The 23,772-nt window shown below is 40.5% G+C and overlaps 1 protein-coding gene across 7 annotated transcripts in view; it reads right to left on the bottom strand.

Moving 5' to 3' along the window:
• Nucleotides 1-23,772, bottom strand: part of dcc (DCC netrin 1 receptor) — a 427,309-nt gene that overhangs the window by 248,271 nt on the left and 155,266 nt on the right. For all 7 annotated transcript variants that reach the window (XM_070989802.1, XM_070989803.1, XM_070989805.1 and 4 more), the window contains exon 6: nucleotides 3,510-3,664. In XM_070989802.1, coding sequence (XP_070845903.1) covers nucleotides 3,510-3,664 — 155 coding nt within the window. The remainder of the gene's footprint in view (nucleotides 1-3,509; nucleotides 3,665-23,772) is intronic.

Here is a 23,772-nt window from a genome sequence, read left to right as displayed (position 1 = left end):
ATTTTTTGTTCTTTTTATTTTTGGTTGCTGAGTTTTTTTTCCTCCAGCTGTGATTTTAGTTTTTTTGCTTGTCTGTGCTGCATTTTTCCCTGACAGTGATTTTTGGTTATTGTTAATTTTTTATCAACAAACTGTGTTAAAACTCTCTCTGCATTCTGGGTCCTCGCCTTCCTTGCACCCATAACAAGGGCTGCTCTGGACTCCGGTGGAGTGAGGGAACCAATGGTTGGTGATCTGAGCAGGGATCTGGTGACAGGAGAGCCAAGCAGGAGGACAGCAGCAGGGCAGCAGGACTGGTGCAGGTGACTGGGCTGCAGGACTGGAGACCGGCTACAGGACTGGCACAGCAGCAGGGAGACTGGCAGTAGAGTGGGTAGAGCCATGAAAATAGGAGACTGCTGAAGCACAAAAACTGAGAACCATTGTAGCAATGAACCAGTGACTGCAGCAGCTCAGGAACTAGTAACAGTTGTAGCTTAGGCTCAGAGGATCACTGCAGGTCAGGAACAGGAGACTGCTACAGCCCAGGAACCAGAGACTGCTGCAACTCAGGAACTGGTGACTGTATCTTCTCAAGAACTGGTAACAGCTACAATTCAAGTTCAGTGGATCACTGCAGCCCCAGAACTGTAACAGCTACAGCTCGGGTTCAGTGGATCACGTCAGTGCAGGAACAGGAAATTGCTACAGCATGGGCACTGAAGACTGGTACAGCTCAGGAACTGGTGTTGGCCAGACTGCGGACTTGCTATCAGGAACACATTTTGGCTGGACCATTGACTGGAAACCAGAAGTAAATGTTAGCCTGGCCACCAACTGTGGACCAGGAACAGGCTTCAGCAGGATCAGTGAATGGAAACTGTCTGCACGAGTCACCTGGGCTGTCAATAGGGAAGTAAGAATATGTGTCATTCAGGCCACTGAATGAAAAACAGGAACAGGTGTTGGCCGGACTGCTGACCGGGAACCAAGAGCAAGAGTCAGCCAGACCGCTGAAAGGGAAACAGGAACAAATGTTGGCTGAACTGCAAACTCAAAAACAGATACTGCATCAGCCAACACATGGACTGGAGAGATATCAGACGGGGCGCCAGGCAGTGAAGCCTTCATGGTGCTAGGCAGCATAACTTCCACAGTGCTGGGAAGCTGTGAGGTTGGGGTACTGAGCAGTGATAAAGACGAGGAGCTGGGCAGTGATGAGAGTGAGAAGCTATGAGCTGAGAGGCATAATATTTGCATGACCCATGCTTCCTTCTAGAGAGTGTCACAGAAGGTGGCACTAGGGCAGGATCAGGCAGGGAACTGCCTAGTTCTGTGCTAGCTGACTGATAAACTGGCTGGAGGCCATCAGTCTGGGTGGTTAGCTGGGGGTTAGCAGGTTGGAGACTAGCTGGTTGAAAGCTATCAGACTGGAGGCCAGCATGCTGAAAAGGTCAATGAGGAATGCCAGGACCAGCTGGGAAGGGTGGAAGAGCAGCTGGAGCTCTATAGAGGTTAGCAGACAAGCAGTTTAAAAGACAAGCATGCAGGCAGACGCAGGATGATCCACAGTAAGTAACAATGATCTGGCACTAGACGTGTGGGGAGCTGGGGTTGAAATACAGCAAGGCTGATGAACTGGCAGGTGTGTAGACAGAGAGGTGGCGATCTGATTGATGGCAGGTGTGCAGGAGGAGCAGAGTCTGGAAGCCACGGCCATATCACATACACACACACACAGACACAAGGGAAAAACAGGACAAGGGAAGAGGGGAACCCAGGGAAACACAAGGGAAATAACTGAAGGCACAGCCGTGGCAGTGACAGACTTTGCATTTGGATTTAGGAGCATTATTTTTTTTTTATTATTGTTTTTTCCTGAAAAATATATTCTTCATCATAATAGCAACAACATGATCTGCCTTTTGTATAAATCCCTGTAAGACACACTGTTGCAGAATTACAACAATTTTTGTTATCCCCCCAACAATACTTTTTTTTTTTGGTTGAACCACATTAACATACTCATTTGGTCCTATTGTTCAGTCTCAGAATGCTTTAAATATTTTTTTTTGTGTGTGTTTATTACAGTGTCTAGAACATGTCCATATGTAGTCATTGTGGAAAATGTGCCTTACATCTTATTTAGAGCTTGTTTTGTAATTGTTGCAATATTACAGCGTTGGGTGAATATGGCAGTCAAAACAACCCTGTTTTGAGAGGAATGTCTTGAGAGGAACAATTTAAATTTTCCCAATATAACTTAAACTACACATGAGTTACACATTCTAGACTTATATTAGATTATATGTTATTGTATTAGAAACTAATGTGCAAAGATATATTGCCATATCTAATCATTTTCATTTACTTATAATGATTTCTAACCACCTTCAACACTCAGTATTTTCCCCTTATCACAGAAAGCAGGACTTTCGAACAAAGGAATTCTGTTGTGGGGGATGCTTGGGGGAAGGCATTTTTTCCCATTGTTCTGGAACAGGTGTTGATGTTCAGGAATGTAAGGTGGTGTTGGAGGCTACCTGCATACCTATTAGTATGATAATCATAGTTTACAATTGGTCAGTCATACACTATTGCGTGACTAGTAAAATGTGTAAATAGGTTACTTCAGTGCAATATGTGAACACTTCATATTGAAATAGGATTTTATCAGTCCCAATACTGATTTTTCAGGTCCAGCTGTCACAGACGATGCAACTTTCCTCCATACACTGCTGCAATACTTCGAAAAGCTCTGGCAACCAATACAAATGAGTACAGCGTTCAAAATGATGGAAGATCTGTGAACACTAATACAAAGGAAATACAGAAAATGTTGGGCATGTACCTGAGGATGGGCTTGGTTTAATATTATATTATATTATATTATATTATATTATATTATATTATATTATATTATATTATATTATATTATATTAATGATTATTTTTCATGTTATACTGTTCTGGGTCAAAAGCAAAACCCTGCATGAATCCTTAGTTCTGTATTGTTGTTCAGACAATGAGCACAAATACAGGAGATTCTGCTCACCATTGAGCAATGTTGCAATATCACAACATTTCTGTAAAAACTAAAACATATTTAAAAAAAACAAAAAAAAACCACCTAATTTTCAGCCTAAAAGGCCTCCTACAACAACATCTTAATGGTTGAAAAAAAATTTTGTGTGTGTTTTTCTATATTTGGGGTTTTACAGGGATAATATCAAATACTATATACTACAAATATGCATGTTTTTCCTCACATATACAGCAGTTCTGCACCACCTCTCAATGTAGGTTATAGTATAGTTATTTTCAGTTGATTAATTTCTGATTAATGTCATATATATTTGGATAAATATTTTCAACATATCGATTTCAAAATGATTCTGGCAAGGACAGACTGGTGCCATATGTAGTCAGATGGCATTTTCAACATAGGGATTAAAAGTTATTTTGTACCATTCAGATATTAATATAAATAATAACTATATTTGTATAGTTTCTAGGTTCTGTTTGACTCACCACTATCTGGAAATAGTCACTAGGGATGACTTCCTCTCCATTCTTCATCCAGCGCACTGTTGGTGGTGGGCTTCCTGTCACAGCACACTCCAGCTCAATGTCAGTGGACTCATAGGCAAAAGTGTTGGTTGGGTAGTTCAGGAACTGAGGAGGCACTTCAGAAATACACGAAACATAACACATAAACAACAGAAACTTACTTGAGCATTGCTCCACCTCTGCTAGACTGCAAAACACTCAATCATTTCTTTATTCATTTACCTTTGCAACTGTGTGTCATGTTTGCAAGTTTCTGTAACAATCTCATTACCTATAATTAACACAATTACAAAATGAGTTGTCAGCTTAGTGCTGAAGAGCTGAATGTGTCTGAACTTTAGCCTCCCTGGCTCTTTACACGTAGACCTCCTCATGGTCATTTGACATTTCCAGGTATTTATCTGTGGGTTGTTGCTAACTTGCAGATAATCTATATTTAAACCTTAGCTAAACAAAGAAGCAGTCAATTATAGTAGATAGTGCCAGAATGAGTAGGACTTTCCAAAAAACAATGTTGCCTATAGACTCATACATAAATAATCCCTCTTAATCATTATTTACAACCCACTAGAAGTGTGTGATGATGCCTGTATCTGTGGAGACCCTGCCCTCTGCCTATATTTTCTTATTTTGCTATGTTTCTGGGTGTCGACCATTTGCATAGGGGAAGCCAATAACAGTGTACAGGGTGTGACGGTGGGAGAAAGGATGGTGAGCAGGTGCCAGATTGAAAGTACACATCCAAGATGAGCCATTGAACCAGTTACATGGGGCCAACTTTGAATTTTGTGTTTACAATCCTGCTCATTCTGCCTTTAATCATATAGTTTGGTTTTTGGTTCATCATCATGGAAATAATAGGAAAATTAGGTCATGACATTGAAAGTAAGGATTTCTGTGCATTTAATTAAAACTAATTAAAGGACACTGGATGTGTCATTAAACATGTTTCAGTATTGGTCCAAAGGTCACATCATGTTTCAAATGTTTGAGCAAGCCTTTAATAAATTTTGCATCTCTAGCATGTTTGTGAGTTTTCATGTTACACACATCTGCAGACAAGTTTGGACAGGGGCAACTAAAGACTGGGAAAGTTGTTTACTGTTCAAGTAACACCTGTTTGGTACATTCCACAGGTAAACAGGTTCATTAGTAATAGATGATAGTATCATGATTGGGTATGAAAGGAGCATGATAAAAAAAGTTTCAGGTGTTCATAAGCAAGGATGGAGCAATGTTACCTACTTTGTGAACACAGAGGTGTGTTCGTGTGCCTCCATCAATGCATCATTATCTAGAGAGGTAACTTTATTGCTGCAGTAATTAAAAGCTAACAATTTCACCTTTAACCCATCCTTGGTCCGTTGTCTAGCTGACAGCAGCACCCAGGGACCCAACTCTGTTGGTCAGGTGGTGATCTTCTTGCATGTTTTTAGTGGGGGTTATTTAAGAAGGATACCCCGGGTGAACACGGGGAGAACATGCAAACTCCACACAGAAAGGCCCCTTTTTTCCTCGAGCAGGCACTGAAGGCATGGTGGAGGACAGGACAGCACAGATTCAACACAGCAGACACAGTGGGATTCGAACCGGGACCTTCTAGCTGTGAGGCGACAGTGTTACCACTTGTGCCACTGTGCTACCCTCTACAGTGATACACAAACAACACAGACTACTACATGTGTCCAGGAATTAGTGTGAAGCATTAGAAACAAAGAAGATCAGATCTGAACCAATCATGATCCTCCACAGCTGAATGTTGCATGTTCTTTATCATTTTGTATTAAAATGAAATGATGCAATACATGCTCATGTCACTGGAGGGTGAAATACACATTGCAGTTCTAGGAAGAGGAGCAACCTTTCAAAATTGCAATGGATGACCCTCCTCAATGCATTGAGTAATACATTGCCTTTGGGAAATAATTCTGAAGATTTCTGGCTGAAGTGGATCATTTGTTACCTGTGGCCTCATAACTGTAAAATTGTGAAATGCCCAGAAAATACTTGTTTGGAACATTCCACAGGTAAACAGGTTAATTGGTAACTGGTGATAATATCATGATTGGGTATGAAATGGGCATCTTTGAAAGGCTCAGTTGTTCACAGGGTGAGGTGTACAATATACAGTTGTGGTCAAAAGTTTACATACATGGCTCTCTTGAGTTTCCAGTTATTTCTACAACTCTGATTTTTCTCTGATAGAGTGATTGGAACAGATACCTCTTTGTCATAAAAAAACATTCATGAAGTTTTGTTCTTTTATGACTTTATTATGGGTTAACAAAAAAAGTGACCAAATCTGCTGGGTCAAAAATATACATACAGCAACATGAATTAGCAATTTTGTGTCAATGAAATGAGCTTCATAGCATGGCCTCTTAACTGCTTGTGAGTGATTATGGGTGACTATAGCTGGTGACTTCTCTGAGGCCATTTTAATAGGATTAATTAATAATAATTATTATTTATTAATATTAATTAATATTGGATACAAACGCCCACAAACGCTACAATGGGAAAGTCAAAGGAGCTCAGCACGGATCTGAAAAAGCGAATCATTGACTTGAACAAGTCAGGAAAGTCACTTGGAGCCATTTCAAAGCAGCTGCAGGTCCCAAGAGCAACAGTGCAAACAGTTGTTTCTAAGTATAAAGTGCATGGCACTGTTTTGTCACTGCCACGATCAGGAAGAAAATGCAAGCTATCACCTGCTGCTGAGAGAAAATTGGTCAGGAGGGTGAAGAGTCAACCGAGAACCACCAAAAAGCAGATCTGCCAAGAATTAGAAGCTGCTGGAACACAGGTGTCAGTGTCCACAGTCAAGTGCGTTTTGCATCGCCATGGACTGAGAGGCTGCCGTGCAAGAAGGAAGCCCTTGCTCCAAAAGCGGCACCTTAAGGCTCGACTGAAGGTTGCTGCTGATCACATGGACAAAGGTAAGACCTTCTGGAGGAAAGTTCTGTGGTCAGACCAAACAAAAATCGAGCTGTTTGGCCACAATGCCAAGCAATATGTTTGGAGGAGAAAAGGTGAGGCCTTTAACTCCAAGAACACCATGCCTACCGTCAAGCACAGTGGTGGTAGTATTATGCTGTGGGGCTGTTTTGCTGCCAATGGAACTGGTGCTTTACAGAGAGTAAATGTGATAATGAAGAAGGAGGATTACCTTCAAATTCTTCAAGATAACCTAAAATCATCAGCCCGAAGGTTGGGTCTTGGGCGCAGTTGGGTGTTCCAACAGGACAATGACCCCAAACACACATCAAAAGTGGTAATGTAATGGCTAAATCAAGCTAGAATTAAGGTTTTAGAATGGCCTTCCCAAAGTCCTGACTTAAACCCCATTGAGAACATGTGGACAATGCTGAAGAAATAAGTCCATGTCAGAAAGTCAACAAATTTAACTGAACTGCACCAATTCTGTCAAGAGGAGTGGTCAAAGATTCAACCAGAAGCTTGCCAGAAGCTTGTGGATGGCTACCAAAAGCGCCTAATTGAAGTGAAAATGGCCGAGGGACATGTAACCAAATATTAGCATTGCTGTATGTATATTTTTGACCCAGCAGATTTGGTCACTTTTTCTGTTAACCCATAATAAAGTCATAAAAGAACCAAACTTCATGAATGTTTTTTGTGACAAAGAAGTATCTGTTCCAATCACTCTATCAGAGAAAAATCAGAGTTGTAGAAATAACTGGAAACTCAAGAGAGCCATGACATTATGTTCTTTACAAGTGTATGTAAACTTTTGACCACAACTGTACAATAAATATAGCAGGCCGGCAAAAATAAAAGTGAGTGTCCCCTTCAGACAGCAATAGTGTAAAAGTCTCAATATAGACAGCACAGGGCTCCATCGTTTATTAAAAGTAGGCTTTTGAAGCCTTAGTGAATATGTGATTTGCTCCATCTGATACAGGGCCCATGGGAGGGTTTGGTTTGAGCCATTTGATGGTTATGCACTTTATATTTAAAAGATATTTCCTGGCCCTTTCCTGCAGGTCAGCAGGTATTACCCCAAGTAGTGCCACAGTGGAATCTTGCGGTATTTCCTGTTTGAACACCTCTTTGAGAGCATCAAATATTTCCCTCCAAAACAAGCTTAACTTAGGACGCTGCCAGAATATATGGGTATGATTGGCATTCTGTGTGTCACAGTTCCTCCAGCACAAACTGGAAAGCCCTGGACCCATCTTGGCTGTTATTTCTGGAGTTCTAAAGAATCTAGTTATTATTTTCCACAAATTCTCTCCATGAGTTTGAATTTGTGGATAAGTGAAATTCAGTACATACTTCCTTCCAAGCCTCCTGTGATATCGTCTTGTTCATCTCTGCCTCCCACCGCTGTTTTATCTGTAGGGTATCGTATGAGTTCATAGATGAAAATATACCGTATAATTTACTAATCATCTTTTTCTCTCCATTTCCCATTGAATATCAATAAGAAATTTTTCAATTGGGGAGGGATTTATTACTTTCCCCCACTCGTTGTGTGAAGGAATGATCTTAACTGCAAATATCTAAAAAAAATCTGTCCTAGAAAGATCAAATTCATTCTTCAACTGTTCAAAAGTCTTAATATTTTCACCATCAAGCAGCTGATATAGGTAAGTCAGTCTGTGTTCCGACCATTTCCTAAAATTAATATCTAGGACAGTGGGTTTGAAGTTTTTCATAAATCCAATGCTTGTTAATGGGGAGATAAGCTTTGGTAACCCAAACACTGTCTGAATTTTATTCCATATTTTTAGAGTGGTCTTTGTCCATTCTGCCACCTCCTTTGTAGGGGTGTCTAAAAAGGGCAGAGTTTGTAAAGGCTCTGGGCACTTGCTTTTCTCAATATTAAGCCAACATGTGTTAGGATCATCTCGCATCCATGCTACTAAATACTTGATTTGTGCAGCCCAGAAGTAATATTTTATATTAGGGAGATTGAGGCCTCCCTCTGTTTTTGACCACTGTAGGTTTTTTAATCTAATTCTGGGGCGTTTTTTTTTTTTTTTTTGCCATATAAATTTCGAGCAGATTTCGTAGAGTAGATTAATAGAAGTAGATTTTGGAATTCCTCTGGGAGCGAGCTTCATGAGGCACACCTGCATTTCATCTGTTAATCAACTTGGCTTCTTAAGGCACCTCATGCTCATCTCCTGTGCCGGACTATTCTCTTTGTCTCCCAGTCGTATGCAGCTCGCTACCAAGCTATTTCACTCGTCTCTAGTCCCACTTCTCCTGCCTCTAGTGTTTTTCTGCTTGTACTAATGTCTTGTTCACTGTGAGTTTTCATAGTCGCCTTTTGTTCTGCATTTTGATTGTAGTTTTTCCCAGTAGTCTGGTGATTTTTAGTTTGACTTATTTTGTTACTTTATTTCTTCTCTCATTTGCATTTTCTGACGGTTTTGGTTTTGATACTTTTTCCCCGTCATGGTGATTTTGTGTTTTTCCGCTGTTGAGCATTATCCCTGGTTCAGGTGATTTTTATTTGTACTTTGTTCAATAAATCCTGTTTTTCTTGGTCTCCTCAACTGGGTCCTGGCCTTCCTTTGGACGAACTGTAACACTAATCCCAGATAGCAAAATACAGTGATTCAACGTTGAATTTTGGTGAAATTGGTTATTTTTGGTTGAAGTTTAAAAATCTATGTTTATTCAATATTGAATTAGAGCTACCATTTCAACATTTGAAAAAATGTTGTTGAATCAGCATTGTATAGATGCTGGGTTTTCAATGTTGAAATGTCAACATTAAATAGACATGGTTTCAATGTAGGGCATGCTGTGGCTGTGCACCTGTGCCCCTGCCCACGAGACTCCTGAGACCAAACCAGTTCAAACCAGTCAACAGTTGGCAGCGGTTGGCAGCTTTTAGCGGCTTTTATTATCTTCGAGTGACAAAAGAAGACAAACTGGTAAGTCCTAATGAGAACACAATGTATTTTCACCAGCATGTCAACTTTGTGAATTATTACCGTGAGGTTGTAGCTTATTAGCGTCGTTAGCATTAGCTAGCACTAGCATTCTAGATAACGCTAGCTAACGCTAGTGTGTCCGTGTGCAGAGGCTACGCTGAGGGTTCAGGGTTTCCCCCAGTGTATTATAAGCCTGGCCGGCCACCAGGCTTTACTTGCCCCCTGCCAGGCTAACGCTACATCCCACCAAACGCGATGAAAATTATTTAATCGCGCTCCAAATGAAATCGTGTCGCGCCAGACACTCCAGTTTTGACGCTGGTATAAAAACCCCGCGTCGCGCGACAAGCCCGCCCAACAACAACATTTCTTCCGCCATTTCATTCTTTCATCGACCACGTCCATACGTCAGCACGTCGATGACGATCTCAACGCTGATAGGCTGTCGCGGCGCGTCTTCACGCGAATCCGCCGCAAAAGTTCAATTATTTCAACTCGAGCGATGAAGCGGTAACGCGATGGGGCGACGCGATGAGAGCGATTTTCGCAGCCAACGCGTCCATCGCGCCGCGCATCGCGTCCATCGCGTTGCCCGGCAAAATGACGCTTCAAATCGCGTATGCTTCATGCAATTTGCCTTGCATGAAGCATATTTAAAACCTACAGATGAAGGCTGAAAAGTGCTGTAATGGTCCTTTAATTAATAACATTGTTGCAATGTAGAATCAATGTAATTTCAATGCATTTATGAATGAATCAATATTGATTCTATGTTCAGATTAATTGACAATTCTACATTGTTTCAATGTTGAAAATGATGTAGTTGAATAAATATTGAATCAATGTTTAGACTGATTGAAAATTCAACATTATTTCAATGTTGATCATAACGAGCGCTTTCAATGTTACTTTCAATGTCTGACATCAATGTTGATTCAATTTTAAGCCATGACCATATCTCAATGTTGATTCAATGGATTTTTGCTTTCTGGGATCTGCCTAGTTATTTTACTATAGTTAGCCTCATACAAGTTTTGTAAGGATGGTGGGATGTATATGTCCAGGTATTTGATACCTTCATTAGGCCATTTGAATGCACTCATTTGTTTAACTCTTTGTGGGATGTTGCTATTGACATCCACAGCTACTTTTTTTTTCCACATTTACCTTATATCCCGAGTAGTATCCATACTCAGTGATTAGCTTCTTTAAATTTGGCATGGTTTTTGTTAGTTCAGTCAAATATAACAATACATCATCAGCATAAAGTGATGTTCTTCTTCATCTATTACAACTCCTCTTATTTCATCACTATCTCCAATAAGCTGGGCGAGCGGCTCAATACTAATTGCAAATAAAAGAGGTGACAGAGGACACCCCTGTCTACAGCCCGGTTCAAGTATGAAACTCTCTGATCTACAACCATTAACTCTAACCAAGGCACAAGGGGCTGAGTAAACAGTCTCTATCCATTTAATGAAATTAGGGCCAAAGTTAAACCTTTTTAATGTTTGAATAGGATATTTCCATGATACCCTATGTTAAGTTAAGAAAAAAAAGTAAAACATGTTAGTTAATAATATTCTTATGCTAAACAAATGCAATAATTATTGATTAGTGAACACACACACACAATTGAGAGAGGTTTGAATTCTTTTGTTTTGTTCTTGTCTGTCAACAGTTTGTTGAAGTTCATTATTTAGTGGCAATATAATACAGTGTTGAAAATATTAAAATTATTGCTTCCAGTCTGATCAGGATGAATTATTTGAGTAATTATGTGATTAACTCTTCTTGCCAAGATTGCCGTTAGGATGCCTAGATCTGCATTTGACATTGATATTGGTCAATAGGATTAGCACTGCAAAGGATCTTTACCCTCTTTATATAACACCACAATAGTTGCCTCTGTCCAAGATGGCACCATAGTCTTGGATTTCAACGAGTGATGGTATGCTTTTAATAACAGTGAGGATAGTATATCCTTAAAGGTCCTATAGAATTTGTTAATGAAGCCATCTGAATCTGGACTTTTATTGTTTTTAAGTGTTGATATTACCTGTTTTATCTCCCATTCTTGAATTGGTTCATCAAGCTCCCTAGCCATTGATTCTGTTAACTCTGGTAGTTTTATGTCTTTTAGAAAATCTGTAACCTTAGCCTTATCCAAGCAAGTTTCTATTTTTGTACAAGGATTTGTAAAACTCTGCAAAGGATTCTGCTATTTTATCTGGTTTGGTAACGAATATGTCATGCGATTTTATTCTCTGTACGATATTAGATGACTGCTGTTTTCTCAATCTAAACACTGGTGGATTTTGATGTCGCGGTCCATTTGCAAAACTTCTCTAATAACTTTTGAGACCGCCTTGGAGTCCCATAGTCCGGCTGCTCTTCTATGCCCACTATCCGAATATTGCCCCGTCTCATTCTTCCCTCCATGTCCTCACAACGGTCTTTGAGAGTTACCACCTGGTTTTGAAGGCTAGATACCATGGCTTGTAGCAAGGCCGCCTCATGCTGACAACCCATCTATCATGAATTTCTGCCTTCATACAGTCTACTTCAGCTCTGACTGCTGCCGTGTTATTTGAAATCTCAGACCTCACAGCTTTCAATTCTGATTTGAGCACATTAAAGTCCCCTGCCAGCGCACTTTTAAATTCCTCCCGTATAATTTGTGATATCTCTCCTCTCAGGGAAGATAAGGTGTCGGCTTTCACTTGCTCAGTAGTCATTTCTGAATTTTCAGGTGGGTTTTGGGAGGGCTCCTCTCGGTCACCAGGTGTACGCCCGTGGTTCTTGCAGGCCTTGATGTGCTGCCGCTGAACTTATATTTTTGGAGCTTTTCGGCCATTCACACAGCGCTACTTGTATAGTTTCACTGCAGTTGTCTTCATAGTTACTTCAGTGACTATAGAGGTTGGTTTTCTTAACTTATGAACTAGTTCAGCATGGATAAATTATCTTTTCTGCAGGAGCACTAACACACGTCTTACTCCATATTAGGCTCTCTAGCGGCCCCATTTTTCTTAAGTTTGACAATTTTTGTTTGTGATGTTTGATTTGTTGTCTTCACGGATTTATAGGCAGATTTCATGCCATTTTTAACTTGTTGAGACTCCTGGAAATCACTGCTCCCTGCCAAGAAATAGTGTGACCCTCCATAAAGCCCCAACTTTTCATTTTTAGATTTTGGTTTTTGTTTGGACTAAAAAATGAAATATTATGTCCTAATTAGAGTGCTTTCAAGGTGCTGGTAAGTGGATCTGTGGCCTCATTAAGTCACTGGCACTGTGGTGCCATAAACTAATTCTATATTATCATGACCAAAAACACTAGGTTTCTATATTTATACACATGCAGTTCTGACCTTGAGCATTAATGTAAGAAGCTCCAGGTGATGAGAATCAGATCTGTGGAGGGGGAAGCCAAAAGTGTCTGACCATGTCTGTGCAAGTGTATCAGCATGCTTAATAAGCATTTGTTGAGTGGAAACTTGCTGTGATTGAATATGGACAATTCTGCTATTCACCTATGCTAAGGCGAACATGTTAATGCGGAACTGTGAATAAATGGATTGCAGAATCCAGAGATATACAGTGCAGTGATTACCCATCACCCTTTGTTGCGTTTGGAGAATTTCTTGTGTTTTTTTTTTTTTATTTTGTTTGTCTGTTGTTGTTGTTTTTTGTTTGTTTTCTTGCGGAGCTATGAATTCACTGATTACCTGGTCATCTGAGGAGACGTGAACAAAACCATTTGTGTTTCCATGCAGCTCTGTGTGATACAAGCAACAGACAAGCCACTGTATGAATGAAGCTGTTCTCATCAGCTTGTCACATTTAGCCAATAACACAGTGACACACGTTCAGATGATGTTAGCACTTCAGGCTACAGTGATGTCAACATCAAGTTAAAACAAGAAACTATTGACGACATCACTCCAGTGTTTGAATCATTAAGAAAAGCAAAAGTAATAATACCATGTGAAGATTCACCTGTTTGTACGCCCATTTTCTCTGTACAGAAAGTATGTGACCATGATCAATAATCAAAAAGATTTCTGAGCAGTATATGCTGCAGTCTAAGTCCCAGAGCTCCACTATTTACTCCATACACTGATTTGATTTGATTTGATTTGATTTGATTTGATGATTCAGTGATTTGAAACTTGCATTACAGACCACACCGACTCTTGGTTTGCCTAACACCTCCAGACCGTTTACACAGACTGTTGAGAGAAATGCCTGTAGGATGTCAGTATTGGTATAAGACCATGGCGGCAGACTCAGGCCTGTTACCTACTTTTCATGCAAACTTCACCCCATGGCTGCAGGACTGCCAGGCAGTCTTCATGCTGTGGCAGCAGCAAGGCTGTTATGGCATCCGGAGACATTGTGGGTTACTCTGACTTGACTTTATTGGTTCCTCATGTAGTTTCACTCATCCTCTTAGAGCAGAAAACATCACACATCACTATGTGGTGAAAGGTAGCACAAAGAGCCACCTTGCTAGCCACTGTAGGAGGGTCCAAACTCTGCCTGAGAACCAGCAAGAGCAGACGGTGAAGTAAAGTATGCTACTCCACCTATCACCAGGTAGAATAAGTGCATCTCACCTTGTCCTGGTGCTCCAACTGTGAGGTAGGAGTGCTGATTGAGCCTAGCTCGCACTCCAAACTCCAAGCAGTTGAACAACTCTAGGGTGTCAGACAGTAAGGTGTGATAAGTCAGTTCACCTGTGAGCAACATGGAGAGACAACATCCTTGGAATCCGTTCAGACATGCACACATGTGTGGCCTATGAGGAAACAACCTGCTCTCTAATTGTGCTGGTAATAATCATTATAATCCCCACGCTTTGGTCTCTGAGGCCCTCTCCTAAGCACCAAAAGAACAACACAGAACCGGCAGTCAACAGCATCAGTGACAGACACCACATTCTCTCCAATAGGGCTCCAGAACAGATGCTGAAGAATGTGAGGTTTCAACACCTCAACTATATCACCAGTGTTGTGCCTGAACGCATTCATTGAATGATAGTTCATGAACGCGTTCATATTTTGGGCAAACGTGAATTGAACATACTGTATTACTGCCTGATGAACGTAACTTTGAGGGTGGGAAAAATCTTACATTTCTGTGCAAACTTTGCCGTTCAAAAATCTGCACTTCAGTCACATGGGGTGAAAGCTGTAGCTGCTACTGGTGTGGACTGAATGGACAGCAACAAAGCGTTAAAGCAAGAATGGGGAAATGCTGTCCCCTCAATGTTAATGTAAACCATGGTTGTATAAGGATTCAAAATTGGATATGAAGATTAAATTTGACGCATAGTTACAGTGTTAAAACATAAAATAATTGCTGTCTGTGGTTCTATATGGGCTGTGGCAATAATTTTGAAAAATAACAGCTCGCAGCAACATATGGAAAAAAAGTATGAACTAGTTTATTTTTGGAACGGTGAACTTAGTTCAAAATTTTGAATTATGAACTATGAACTAAACTAGTTTATTTTAAAATTTGTGAACTGAACTTTGAACTAGTTCATGTAGACAGTGAATGTTCCCAACACTGTATATCACACATGTTTGCTGCACTTTCATCCCCAACAACACAGCACCAGATGGATCAGTGACTCGCACCCTGGAAGGACTGAAATGTCTATGAGAAGAACTAGCAGAGGTGTGGACACAAGCCTGTTTGGCTGGTTTGTCTCTGTATTTGGCAAATGGAGGACTCTTGTTATGTCACTTCTGATGTGTATGATTGTGGCAGTAGCATTGTTAGTTCTATGTGGCTGTTGTATTACTCCCTGTTTCGGAGGTTTGATTGTTAGAGCTATCAATAAATCTGTTTCTACTCAAATGGTAGCTATATAGGTTGGTTATTCACCTTAAGCTACTGAACCAGAACCTGACTCCATACCCTGATTTCGGTAGCTCAGACTCTTTCTGTGTTCTGTCTGGTACATTGCGCATTGTATGTATATACTGTGATAATGACCTATCAAAAGGGAGAGGTGTAATGGAAAACTTTTTCTCTTGTTTGCAACCTAGTGGCTCATGATTATTATCCCATTCCCAGGCATGGAACTAGCTGAAACCAGTCCTGATTCATGTTTGTTGCCTATTCTTGGCCTTAAAAATAATCTTTCTTCAAAGTTTCCCCCTGTCTCTCACTCTGCAGATTGTGCTGCTCTCTGCTCTCTGTATGACTGTTTGACCTTCCTCTGCAGACAAATAAATCTCAGAAAGACAGTTTTGGTCTCTGACTTTATGTCAAATTCTCACAAACAGATTTTTCCACAGATTTTTCTGTAAAAAAACAAAAAAATCTTTTTTATTATTCCAGTCTTTATACATTATTTTTGATTGTTCATTTATTGTTAAAATACCTCAAAATTTGACTACACTCTGGCACACTGTGAATAATTTGTATAAATTATATCTCCATTGTCTGTCTGTATACATTGTGTCCAGTGCTGTTGTCTGTTTGCACTATTATGTTATATGCTGTGTGTTATATATTACTTGCACACTGGAGTAAGGAGAAACGCAATTTCAATACTCTATGTAACCACCTGTTGCATTGTTTAGTTGACAATAAAGTTCACTTTGACTTTGACTTAATTGTGTGTTCTGTATCCCTCCCCCCCCCAAAAAATTCTCTCTCTGCATTAGTTGTTTTATGTTGTTGTTATGCGCACCCCTCCACCTACTCATCACCACCCAGTCTTTGTAGATCTTCAGCTTCATCATTTCATCATCAACATCAGCCTATCAGTCAACATAATCATATGCCTCCACCACCAACAGTTTTTGGACTCCATGGGGGGATTGATCTTGCTGATGCCCTGGAGTCCAAGTACGAAAGAGTTTCAGAGTTTCTTTACTTCATTTACTTGTTGCTTCTGATTCTACAATTCTACTTCCTTCTCAGAACAACTGAGAGCAGCCATTCATCTGGCAGCCATTCATTAACCAGCTGACCCCCACCAGACACAACTGTGACTAAAAAGTTAATGCAATCTCAGAAAAGAAAGACAATTTTAAAACAATGCAGAAATAATGTGTTGGTGTGCAATTTATCTCTCCCTCCCTCACTCTCTCTCTCTCTCTCTCTCTCTCTCTCTCTCTCTCACACACACACACACACACACACACACACACACACACACTATCAATGATGCTGCCTCTCTATAGCTGCACCATAAATCTTCCACTCAGCATTCAAATGGAAATCAGTTCTATCATTCATTTTAATGAACATCTGCTCTGTGTGTGTGTGTGTGTGTGTGTGTGTGTGTGTGTGTGTGTGTGTGTCTGTCTGCTTGTGTGATGATAATACCCTGTGAAGGACATTCATATTCACACACACAGGCTTAAACTGTCCAGAAACATATTAGCAGCATTCTATATCTGCACTTAACCACCAATCTGTCATGAAGTGCATCCATGGAAAGTCACTAGATACACATGCACACATAAGCCATTCACTATCATATCATCATGATGTCTGAAATAGTTAATGGCTGTAAAGCCTCAGTCAGCCTCTATCTATCTATCTATCTATCTATCTATCTATCTATCTATCTATCTATCTATCTATCTATCTATCTATCTATCTATCTATCTATCTATCTTAACACTGCTGTTAGTTCAGCTTTATACAGACTTTGCAAAACATTTGAGTCTCATGTCGACCATCTCTGACATTCAATTTATGTGATGTGTAAATACCATGTCTTGCACAATGTGTTTCTTCTGAAAAATAAACTTAATCTATTTGTATTGTATCCTCTTAAGGGTCATCAAGCTACTGAAATAGTTTTGGCTTTACATGTTTTGGATGCCTGAAGCTTAAAAGTGTGCTTAAAGTTACTCATTTCACTGATTTTGTATTGCACTTCTGTAAAGTTGGGGAAATCATAGACAGATTAAAAAAAAGGCAACATAAAGATACCCTGATGTTTAGTCTCTAGTTTGTGTCAAACACCAAAATCACTCCATCCTACATTTCCCATAATGCAATCAATAACATCATTTCAATCTGTGCATGTAACATGCAGCACACTTGTTTTCTCAGACTTGGCAGAGCTCCTCGAGCGCAAGACACAGGCTGAGCAATACTCCTCATGATGAATAAACGGACCTTCATGTGTAAAATGAGTGACCCTGTGTTAATATATCATATGCTATGACATGTTATTTCAATTCCTATTTTTGGTGTGGTAGCAAAGTTTGGAGTGAGTGAGAAACTTGTGAGGGACTGGTGAAAAGCAGAGGTTTCTCTTACTGCAAAGAAAAAAACAAAGAAAGCTAATCGCAGGCTTAAAGCACGATGGCCAGAGCTGGAGAAACAAGTCCACAGATGGGTGCTTAAGCAACGTGCTGCCAGGAGAGGCTTGTCCAATGGTCATTTTCAAACGAAAAACCATGCCAAAACATGAATCCCTCCCCTCCACAGTTGTTGTGGCCATGAATGAGAAAGGGTGGATGAATGAAGAAATGATGAACCTTTGGCTTACAAAGTGCTACACTAAGCGTCCTGATGGCTTCTTTAAAACACGCAAAGCCCTGCTTGTGATGGACAGTATGTGAGCACACATAACGCCACAATTTAAAAATAAAATAAAAGCTTGCAACTCCATAACTGCCATTATCCCTGGAGGCTTAACCAAAGTACTCCAGCCACTCGACATCTCTGTGAACCGGAGCTTTCTTGTCTTGCAGTCTTGCATCGCCTGTGGGAGGAGTGGATGGTGGATGGAGAGCACAGCTTCACGGCAGCGGGGAGGATGCGCCATGCAACTTTCCAGCAAGTCCTTGGATGGATCGACAAAGCATGGACTTCAGTGACACATTACTAATTCCTCTACCTGTTCCACTGTCCTAAAAAATAGTGGCACAACTTGTAGGGCGCTTTCCTGATAATTTCTTATGAATTTAATTTATTATTTATAATTTATTATTAATTTGTATTATTAGTATTTACAAATGTGTGGCGTGTGAACATGTTAACGGGTTGAAATGCATGTGTCTCATGCAAAATGCGTGAGACTTGAGAGCCCTGGGCTTTCCTCTTCATGACACATTTTTTGACTGATGCGACTTATACTCCGGAGTGACTTATAGTCCTGAAAATACAGTACCTGTTGTCATGATTAATTAATCATAATGCAAATTTCCATAGATCTGGTGTGCTATACTCACCACTCTGCTGCTATGAGTTTCACTTTTTTGACATAAATATGGTTGACATTCACTAATTACATTTAATAGCTTGTACTTTGTGTGTGGGGTTGGAGCTAGAGTAGGAGTGGCTGGTTGATCAAGGCAGGTGACAGCAGTTACCAAAGGTCATACCAACAGCAGCCTGAAGCATGATGGTTTTCATGTTGAGGGAGGTGAGGGAAAAGGGGAAGACTGCATGAAAGTGAAATCATTGCCCGCAAAATCAGCTGTAGAACAACAATTTGTGTTAACTGCAAAAACAATGAGAATATCCTCCTATTCTAAAATCACCTCCAACCAGCAGTGAGCACTATTGTACATTATATCAATTCCGAACAAAGAAACCCACAGATGGCAGGATTAAGGATGGCAATGAGAAGGAAACGGGGGATGATCTGACTGGCGAGAAGGAAAGGGAATTTTCCAAGATTCACAAACAATCTGCAGGACTGAGAAAGAGGACAACAGATGGTAAAACTGAACAGATGTAACTGATCACCTTATGTTCTTTCATGAGATGTGTGTTCTTTCTCGGACAAGCTGAGGAAAATATTTCTTGAGAAGGTCACACATGGTGGGTGATATGTGATAATCAGCAATTGAGTTTATAGTCAAACAGAATTTGATGGATAGTAAAAACCAGTCCTGACACGATCAGGTCATACTGAAAAGTCACATTAAGTCCCTTTTCTTTTTCTCTTTGTGACTGGATTGAGTTCAAATCCAGGATTACAAAGTTTAAGAGAGAAAACCGTGTCAAATTGATTTGATTCATCGGCAGGGACTCGGCGGGCACATTATTCAATACTCCTTTATTCGTCCCGCTAGGGGAAATTCCAAAAAATTTAAAACAGCATTAAAAACTAGAAAGCAGGCAGCAATAAATGAACAGCAGCAACACACTGGACAGACTGAGACGGATTAAACAGTCTCATTAACTGAGGGAGGTAGGGACAAAGAACTGACAAAGAAAGAACAACATATTTAGAGACAAAAGAGATGAAGAAATCAAGGCCATTCAAATTCATTAACTGCCACATAAGAGCTTCAGCAGAGTTATATCATGTACCTCAATGCTGAATGCATTTGGGGAATCATGCAAGCTACTATAGTATCTCTATTTGTATCCAAGAGTGGTCAAACAATATATAATTGTCATGATTATGACAAGACATCATTAGAGTCCTTCAAATGCTAAGAGAAACTAAATATGTTCCTCTCAAAACTCTGTGTCAAATCCACATCATATACTGGATGTGTAGCGTCCACAAAAATGTGGGTGTACATTTCAGCCTCCAACAATGAGCATAGCAACACGCAGTGTGCGTGGCTTGCATGCACTTCAGAGTTTTCGGTCTGTTCTGATCATATGGATGTCACTCCCTCAGTCAGTGTCCTCATGACAACTGGATCTGTTTTGATTCTGTTCTGATTTGTCACTAAACTGTGCTGGTCTTTAACCAACTTGATTGGTTGAAGCTTTTTTCACTTCATAATAATATTTTTTTTTATTTCATATATTCCTGCAAAAATCCAGATGCTGTTTAAATCTGAATAATGTATTTTTAGAAAACTCTCGTATGTTTCTTCCTTCAGTATCTTATCTGCCTCGTCCTTGTCTTCTGTGTCGTCATACTCTGTTTTACACAGACACAGTGAAATAGAAAATAAATATCTCAAAGTTGAATTGAGGCCAAAGTGACATCAAACAGACCAAGTTGTGACTCAGTTTTCCTCCACAGGCACCAAATTCAATGCCTATTTAAAAATCACTTTGTTTAACTTCGACCTACTTAAGGAAGAAAATGTGGATGGGAAGAAGGATGAGTATAAAAATAGGAAACAGAGGAAAGAAGAAAAAGAAAAGGATGAAGGTATTTGGGAAGCCAACTAGTTACTAGCTAACTAACACCTGTGCTTTTTTCACACTTCCTACACTTTTTCGAGGGAACCATGTAAATTACATTACACAACCAGTTAATAGTTTGCAATTAAAACCCTCTTTCCAGAGCGCCAAAGCTTTATTGGAGCTCGCTTTCAGTTTCCTCCTGCTTCCAGTGTTTGTGGTAAGCCAAGTAAGACACACTGAGGTGAAACTGTTATTATATCCTGAAACTGTTAGCCTGTACTTTATATTAAACTTTTGTGTAATGCTTTACTTACTGTTGCATTTATTGCTGAATAGTTTGCTTTAAGATCTTTCTGTTCCCTCCAACACCAAATGATACTTCAAACTAAACTGAAATCATTTATGCATTAAAAACAGTTTCAAGGATGCTGTGTTTTTATCCAAGACAAAAATGTGTGTTTTGGCTAATTGCTAACGCTAATAATGCTAATTCTTATTGGCTAAATACATTCCGGTCTTGGATGGATTGGTGGACATACTGACAGACTTAAATCCTCCCTCTGTATTAGTAGAGACTTCCCTCTCTCCACAGGAACTCTTTGACCTCGCCCCCTCTCTCTTCATGTCTTTCTGTCTTCTTGAGCGAGTGGCGGCAAGCTGGACGATGGCTCCACGGGGGAGTTTGGCAGCTTATTAAATGTCTTCTAAACACCCACAGTAATTCACAGAGCCTACAATTAATCAGGAGAGGAACCCTGCAGGCCCAACTGGAAATGTGTGTGTGTGTGTGTGTGTGTGTGTGTGTGTGTGTGTGTGTGTGTGTGTGTGTGTGTGTGTGTGTGTGTTTGTATAAATAATCAACTGCAGTGATCTTTTAGCTGCAGTAGCAATGTTTCCCTTAATACTCTCATTTTAAATAAAAACATGTAAAGCTTCAGTTAAGATGTGGTTTTGCTGCAGAATGGACTCACCCAAATGAGGTTACACTTTTGCAACAGTGCCAAATGTGTCACCCTGAATACATCAGTGCATCAAGGGTAACAACAGTCTAAATTTTGGATTCCACAATTTAGAGTAACTGGATTGCACCTGCAAATTGAAGATGTGATATAAAGAGTTAATACACAGCAGCCTGGTTAAAGTTAACCTAATAATGTCATTACCATTATCACTGAGTATGGAGCAGATACAAGCAACAGATGAGCCTTTGAAAGTGGTGAATGTGATTCTCTGGAGGTCACAAACCTTTAAATGGGGACAAATTGGTAGGAGATCAAATTGTTTGCCTGCCTGCAGCCTTTCTAATTTTACTGGTGAAAGCAGCAATCAGTAACAGCTAAAAATGGGAAGCTGCTACCTGAATGTATTGTACACTGCTCTCAGTCACTCATATAGATGTAAATGCATTCACATTCACTCACTCTATTTTTCACTGGCATATAGTACAGCAAAATGCTCACACTGTTTTAGCCAGTATCAATACATTAAAATATGCCCAGATTGGCCCTGATGAGGATCAGCTTGCGACATGTCTACTTAAGATAGTTCCCAAGGACAGTAACAAAATAAACACCAAACCTTGGATGTTACATCCCATTCAGCAACTTTAAGAAATAACAAGGATGATTAGAAATAACAAGAAGAAAAGGATGGAAGAGATTCAACATTTGACCAGCCTGCATTAGTGAGGCTTTACAACACCTGGTTGACCATATTACTAATGTGGAGCAGAAACAGCCAGACTCCCTCAGTGTTGCCAACTTAGTGACTTTGTCGCTGTACTTAGTGAGTACAACACCTCGACCACCCAGGGACATATGCAAGGGTCCCAGGGATGTGTGCTCTCCTGCCTGCTCTTCTCCCTCTACACCAATGACTGCACCTCAGGAGAACTGTCTGTTAAACATCTGAAATTTGCAGCAGTCATCTACCTCACAAGTCAGCCCGCTGGTCCTCTGGTGCAGTCAGAACAATTTGGAGTTGAACACGCTCAAAACTGTAGAAATGATAGTGGTCTTCAGAAGGCCCTCAACACTGCCTCATCACCAACCTCAACTACATTGTTTCTACTGTGGAAACCATCAGGTTTCTGGGATACATGATCTCCCAGGACCTAAGGCGGACTTCAAACACAGCCTCAATCATTAAGAAGGTGCAACAGAGAATGTACTTCCTGCATGTGCTTAGGAAGTTTAAGCCTACCTCAACGAATGCTGATCCAGTTCTGTACAGGAATAATCTGTTCTATGCCCACCCATCATTGTCTGGTTTGGAGCTGCAACCAATAAGGCAAGAACAGACTGCAACAGGACTGCTGAGAAAATCTTTGATGCCAACCTACCCTCCAGTCAGGACTTACACACCTCCAGACTGAGAAGACAGCAGGAAGCATCACTGCAGATCCCTCACATCCTGGACACAACCTGGTCCAACTTCTCCAGCCTGGTAGCACTACTATCACTGAACTCCAAAGCAATAAGACACAAAAAGAGTTTCTTCCCAGAAGCCATCACCCTGATGAACAGTTTGCTAGTCATACAGTATAACTACCCCTCTGACACCAAAACATCTACTGAGTGGCCATTAATTATCCATTGATATGTTAATTCCATTAATATGTAAATTCATCACTCACTGTCATAATTGTCAACACAAATACCTGCACATTGTTTGTATTTTTTGCACTACTTATCTTAAGGCCCATTTATACCCTCCGTAAATAACGGATACGGACGCTTTCGTCCGTATCCGGAGGCTGTTTCATCCGTCAGTTTGTCCGTCGGCTCTGAGCTTAGCCATCTGGAGCTCTCCGGACGAAACCACTCGAAACCACCGGAAGTCGTGGGGGCAGTGTAGAGTCAAAATGAGCAAAATGAGTCAAACTAAAAACCGACGAAGAAGAGAACCGGCCCTACGTCACTATCAACAATGGACATTTAAAAATGGCGGGTAATTTGGAGGAGAGGATCTGCGAGTTGGTGAGGGGCTATGTACATTTGTACGACTCAACAGTCCCGGGTCACCGTGATAGACAGCGCTGTAGAAATAGCTGGGAAGAAATAGCGGCAATTGTGGGACTCCCGGTCAAGACCGTTGTGAATAAATGGACCCTTGCCCGTGACCGTTATGTGCGGGCGCACAACAAGGCAGCGGCAAAGAGGAGTGGGGATATTGCTGGGGGACCCGAACATCCTATCCTCCAGCGTCTAGCCTGGCTGAAGGTGCATG

The sequence above is a fragment of the Chaetodon trifascialis genome, chromosome 20 (genome assembly GCF_039877785.1).
Source record: "Chaetodon trifascialis isolate fChaTrf1 chromosome 20, fChaTrf1.hap1, whole genome shotgun sequence".
Taxonomy (NCBI): Eukaryota; Metazoa; Chordata; class Actinopteri; order Chaetodontiformes; family Chaetodontidae; genus Chaetodon; species Chaetodon trifascialis.
Note: the sequence above shows the minus strand (reverse complement) of the source record. Positions and strands in the feature narration are given on the sequence as shown.